The sequence below is a fragment of the Wickerhamomyces ciferrii genome, contig 00292 (assembly GCF_000313485.1).
Source record: "Wickerhamomyces ciferrii WGS project CAIF00000000 data, strain NRRL Y-1031 F-60-10, contig 00292, whole genome shotgun sequence".
NCBI lineage: Eukaryota > Fungi > Ascomycota > Saccharomycetes > Phaffomycetales > Wickerhamomycetaceae > Hansenula > Hansenula ciferrii.
In genome coordinates this window covers 26720-33004 of record NW_011887448.1, presented here as the reverse complement: position 1 = coordinate 33004, position 6285 = coordinate 26720, and the positions used below count along the sequence as shown (strand labels likewise).

The window sequence follows — 6285 nt, the reverse complement described above, 5'->3', positions numbered from 1 at the left end:
ATTATAAGATATATATTTAATATTAATTAGTACGCGGGTATAACGATCTCACCAACTATAATATATATAAAAGAATATATATAGCCTTATACATCTTTAGCTAATTAATTTTATTATCATGGGAGTATATAATAATAATATAGTACCGCGGTGATTGTAGTAGCTCGCCAATTAGCTCATTAAGTACAGCTGAAAAGTTATAATATATATATATATATATATTATATAATTAAGTATATATCTTAAGGCCCAGATAAGATATATAGATATATATACTGAAGGACGCCCTGATTTCGTGTAAGTACTATACTTATATATATATTATATATATATCTTTATACTCATGAACGACGAAATTATCTATATATATATTATCACATATATTAATATATTGTAAATTAATAAACGACGTACTCGACTAATATATAATTATAATTTCCTAGTTTGTCTATATAATCAATTGACTATATTTAAAATATTGTGGCGGCCTGTTAAAATTAAATATGCCTTCAGAATTAATATTGTGTCAAGTCGACTCAGTCATTAATTGATGCACCTTCATGACAAATCTATCTTTGTTAATATAATCTATATACAACATGCAATATTTTTATCAATATCATATATTGCAAAACCTAATTAATTAATTTCGCAACTTGCAAGTCGCGCGGGTCTGTGAGTATATACACTTAGACCCAATACTGAGCTGTGAGTTTCATCTTTGCATTACCCAATCAATTTATTCATCCTATCCTGTTTGTCTATGGTGTATATACTAAAGCTCTTGTGGCTCTGTGTGAGGTATGGAAGAGCTCAACGTTCTAAGTGCTCTGTTGATCATTGTTGATGAAGTTGAGCTTAATTTCTTTTTTTACTAGCTGATGAATCAAAACTGGTTATATGCAGAGTCTGTAGGCTAAATGATATCAAGCTAAGCACAACGTTCCATGCATATCATAAGTACTGGTATATCCGAGAACTGAAACCCTGCTTCGGTACATCTCGTTGCAGATCATTAGCTACGTCGAGGCTTTAATTAGTCTTTAGAGCAAAAAGTATAATCAGGATTCAGGATTCAGGAATCAGTATACGTAATTCATCATGAATACTTCGGTAAATTCGTTACTGAAAGAAGCATGACAGGAACCTTCTAAATTTTAAAGTTTTTTCTATTTTCATGGGGTATAATAAACTGTAAACTTGCGTTGAAGATTAAAGCGAGCATTAATGGATACTTACGCCTAGAAATCATAAAGGTCAGCCTCGGTTAATTAATCTTGCTGAATTCTGTGTTTTCATGTTAGGTGTTCAATCGAAATCAACAAAAACATTTACGCTTTAGAGTTTAATACTGCGTATATTATTCTTTTTCACTAAAAAAATCTTCTATCGTAAAGCTCTGATCTTTTTTCGAGTAGTAGACACCTTCTTGTTGAGTCGCTAAATCCTTGTCAACAAGAACTTAAAACTCGGTCTAGCGAAACGTATGTACTATTTATATTTACAGGGGGTAGCTTGTTCAATAATATATTCGAAAATGGGTCTATAATCTTATGAGAATTAAGTCGATCTGATAATATTAGAAGTGATGTGTATAAGACATGAATAGATGCCAAATTTGATACAAAAAGTTGAACGTTTATTGCTTTTCCAACAGCTTAATAAGTCTTTGTAACTTGTAACTTGTAACTGTATTAAAAAAATCGACTCATATGACGTAATTAGATATTGTTAATTTTAGTTATAGTTTTTCCTTTCAACATGGCTTTAGCTAAAGACTATACCTGTCAAACTCTACATTAATACAACTGAGTTTTTAAATAATAATATCTTGCAAAGAAGCGATTCTGGACTGAATAACAATTGCTTTATTATAAACTATAACGTACTAGAATACATAACTATTTATAAAACAGCTGTAATATACTTAATAAGCTGTTATTCTCGGTTAAATGCATTATTATAAAGCACTAGTCCAACTTTAATTAATTAAGTTAAACTTTACTATTAAACACCTTTGGCTAATATTGTACCAAGTCAGTCGAAAGAATTTTTCAAAACATATATTTGCATATATGGACCATGCTGTTGATAATATTATTATGGGAGGGGTAAAAATTGCTTCTATTGCATAACAATACAAATGCTTTAAATAATATTATATAAATATATTTGGAATGGTCTGATGAACAATAAATATTCAATAACATGCAGCATGCAGCTTGCTATCCGTGATGAGTAGTACGATCAATTTAATATTAATTAAATGCACAATCATATTAGCTGAGAATGAGTGTTAGTATTAGACAACTATTATCATAATTCAATAACATTAATTCAATTCTATATCGCTTTAGCTGTAGATACTCAATACGTACACATCTCATAAACGAATATTACTAATTTTAGAGTTCAATCCTCTAAGCTGACATCAATAGCGTTGCCAAATATATTGATTAATCACCCATGAGCCCTTTTCCTAGATTAATAAAATAGTATGTCTTGCTAATTATAAGTTGTTTAGCTCAGATATCTCTGAGGTAATACATGGCTGTTCTAATTAAATTTTTTTCTCATTACATTATCGGTTATATATCGTAATCTGGTGATAAGACGCCAGCTATATACTTAAATATATTGACACCTTTGGTTGATTCGGGCACGAAAATGACTTGAATTGTTTTAGTTGGAAATAAACCAGTTATTATAAAGTAAATCAATCTTTGAAAATAGCTTTATAATTTTCAAAAAGTCTTCTCCTTTATATGAACACATTTTTAGTGTCATTATCGAAGTTTTAAATTTCATAATTTTTCAACTTTTAAAACTTGTCAATGTCAGATTTTTTTATTTTAATCAAATATTGAATCAGTTCATAATAATTCAAAAAAAATTTTTGCTTCAAATTATATACATAGATAGATAGAAATTCAATAAATTAATATACAGTCAATTTTTCTTCAATTTATTATACCATAGCTTTGATCCAGAGTATTTATAATTATTTTCATTTAAAATGATTACGTAAAATTGGCTAGCTATAACTGATCTAAGGTATATATCTTTAATCGCGAAGGACGACGCATGAGTGTTAATTCACACATAATCAATCAGACCTTTACACTTTGAATACCTCTCGTGAAAAATTTAATAGTACAAGCTATAAATATTTATATATATCGATGAAGATTATACATAGTTGAAGAATTACAAGGCTTACATGATTGGTACGTTTTTATGTCGTATACTATTACATACCGCAATTAGCAATCTATAGAAGATCTAGATTGATGTGCTTCATTAATCGCTCATTTGAGAATCAAGCTGTGATTTAGCATAAAAAGTGAAGTTCCATATTAAAAGAACTTTGTTCTTCTGTAGTATTGCTATAAATGCACTCTCTAGGAATTGTGCAGAAAAGTTTGGAACCAATGAACTGATTTTTATAACGATCACGATACTTATGGGGATTCACCAATTCGGAGATATCAATCACAAATGACAATAAAGATAAGCTGGATGTGTTTAATTCAAATCGAATTATTCAGACACTTTGGGTGTAGTTTTGATAGACTAGAAAGTCACATTGGTAGAGAGTGTATTGCATTTCTTAATTTTCACTTTCCTCTGTTGTTTTCCCCCTGTTATTTTGTGCTGAAATCCTTTGGCTTTTGGCAGCTATTTACAAGCTTTGCCCCGGATTTCGTCTTTTGATTGCTCTTTGTCAAAATTTTAGGAGGGCAAAAAGGATCCAAGTCATCCAACCCTTAAACTACAAATTCTTTCCATCTTTATATTCTTTTTGAACTTTTATATAAACTTTTGAAAGGTTTTAATCTATATTAATTCATATATTATCAGTTTAGAACTACGAAAGAAAGGAATCACAATCACGCAATTCAAATCTTACACTAAATTAGAACTAATTGATTTACTTCATTAATTTTGATTCAAATTCTAATTTTGCCACAAAATTTAACAATTCAAGAAATAAAGAACATTTTAAAAAGCATAACTCAATAAGATAAACATGTCGTAAGTGGAATTTAAGGCCCATTGAAAGTTGGAGATAACAAATGTACTAACAAAGCTATAGATACGCATCAAAAGCTGCCGAATCAGGTCCAACAGGAAGTGAAAAACTACCAACTCCACCACAAGTTAAACAAACTTCAGATCCATCTGGTAGCGTTGAAACAGTTGCAGAAGATGCAAAGAAATCAGCATTAGGTGGGAAAGCTGTAGTTGAAGAAAAAGTTGAAGATTTGAAAAAGGATTTACCAAAATTAGGGGAAGAAGCTAAAAAAGCTGAAAGAGAAGCTGAAAAGAGAGTAAAGAAAGCTTATGAAGATAACAAAGGTCCAGTGTTAAACTTCATCAGAAATGTCAGTGAAAAAGTTACACAAGGTGTTGATTATGTTTTTGGTAAAGCATCTTCAGGGGCTGCCACAGCTCAAGAAGAATTAAAGAATCCAGTTGTTGCTACACAAACCGTTGTTAGTATTGGTGCTATTTCAGCTGCTATTGTTGCTATTCAAGACCGTCAACGTATCTTTAGATTCAAATCTGATAATGAAATCAGTTTATTATTAGCTGCTGTTGCAGGTTTTGCAATCTTAGATGGTTACCTATTCTCTGTCTTTTATCCAAAATATAAAAAGAATTAGGATTCTTCAAGTTAAACTGATGATTTCAACAAACCAAGAAACATATATACTATAGCAAATTTTGTGATTTTTCTTTTTGAATTAATTAGTCTGTTCATTTTCATTATATTCTTTTATTTCTATATATCAATTAAACAATATCAAAGGGCGTACTATCAATCAGGATTTGTCCACCTGTAGGATCACTTATTACCAATTCCTTATTGAAGTTGGTATATTGTTCTTTAGTGTAAAATGAGGAAATTTACATTATTAGTCCTCAAGAGAGAAATACAAATTATAGTAGTTACATACGTACTCTAATGCGAAACTACTCACAAGATAAATATACGATAAGAAACAACAATAGTTGTGAGTCGTGACATCAAACTAGGAGGTTAAGATAATCACGTGCGAGTTCTCAGGGCTACGAGAAACAAGTAAAACTTCCAAACACCAGACCTAAATCTGCCATTTTTCCATGGCTCAAATTAATTTTTCACGAAAATCTAGTGAGGAAGTGAAAAAAATTCAAAATTTATCGTAACCAACCTACAGACTCTGCGAACCCTGGAATCTTTTAAAGAATATATTGTCAAACCGTCGATTGAAAGTTACCTCCATCAACTTTCCACGAACAATCCCGACGATTATAATCAATTATTATTAAAATGTCTGCTCCAGAAGCTCCAAAGAGAGGTGGTTTTGCCCGTAACAACAGAGGCCGTCAAGGTAGAAGAGGTGGTAGAAGAGATGGTGAAGAAAAAGGTTGGGTTCCAGTCACCAAGTTAGGTAGATTAGTGAAAGCTGGTAAAATCTCAACTATTGAAGAAATCTTCTTACATTCTTTACCAGTCAAGGAATTCCAAATCATTGATACTTTATTACCAGAATTAAAAGATGAAGTTATGAAAATTAAACCAGTCCAAAAACAAACCAGAGCCGGTCAAAGAACTAGATTCAAAGCTGTTGTTGTTATTGGTGATTCTAACGGTCATGTTGGTTTAGGTATCAAAACCGCTAAAGAAGTTGCTACTGCTATCAGAGCTGGTATCATCATTGCCAAATTATCAATCATCCCAATCAGAAGAGGTTACTGGGGTTCTAACTTGGGTCAACCACACACTGTCTCAGCTAAAACTACTGGTAAATCTGGTTCAGTTTCAGTTAGATTAATCCCAGCTCCAAGAGGTAAAGGTATTGTTGCTTCTCCAGCTGTTAAAAAATTATTACAATTAGCCGGTGTTGAAGATTGTTATACTTCATCTTCAGGTTCTACCAGAACTTTAGAAAACACTGTTAAAGCTGCTTTCGTTGCTATTGCTAACACTTACGGTTTCTTGACTCCTAACTTATGGAAAGAAGCTGAATTACCAGCTTCTCCATTAGATGTCTACGCTGATGAAGCTGCTGCTGCCAAAAAAGCTTACTAGATTATTTCACTATAATGTATAGTTAATGCGATTTTGTCTCTTTATTAATATAAAATATTATTGTAGATTTCTACGCGTAATTAATTCAAATAACAACAAAAAATATAACTGCAAATCAACTTGCAGATAATCAACGTTCTTAATTTCAATATAATACAGACATAATTAGATACTTTTTTTTATAAAAAATAACCCTTAAAACTTCT

The 6285-nt window shown here is 31.0% G+C and overlaps 2 protein-coding genes across 2 annotated transcripts; both read left to right on the top strand.

Annotated features, from left to right (window-relative positions):
- Positions 1-4030: 4030 nt before the first annotated feature.
- BN7_6598 (uncharacterized protein) lies at positions 4031-4667 on the top strand (the record flags this gene model as incomplete). Its single annotated transcript, XM_011272863.1, has 2 exons — positions 4031-4035; positions 4097-4667. 2 exons carry the CDS (start codon positions 4031-4033, stop codon positions 4665-4667), a joined length of 576 nt encoding a protein of 191 aa, XP_011271165.1.
- Positions 4668-5317: 650 nt separating this feature from the next.
- Positions 5318-6079, top strand: RPS2 (40S ribosomal protein uS5; the record flags this gene model as incomplete). Its single annotated transcript, XM_011272862.1, has 1 exon — positions 5318-6079. One exon carries the CDS (start codon positions 5318-5320, stop codon positions 6077-6079), a length of 762 nt encoding a protein of 253 aa, XP_011271164.1.
- Between the last annotated feature and the right edge of the window lie 206 nt (positions 6080-6285).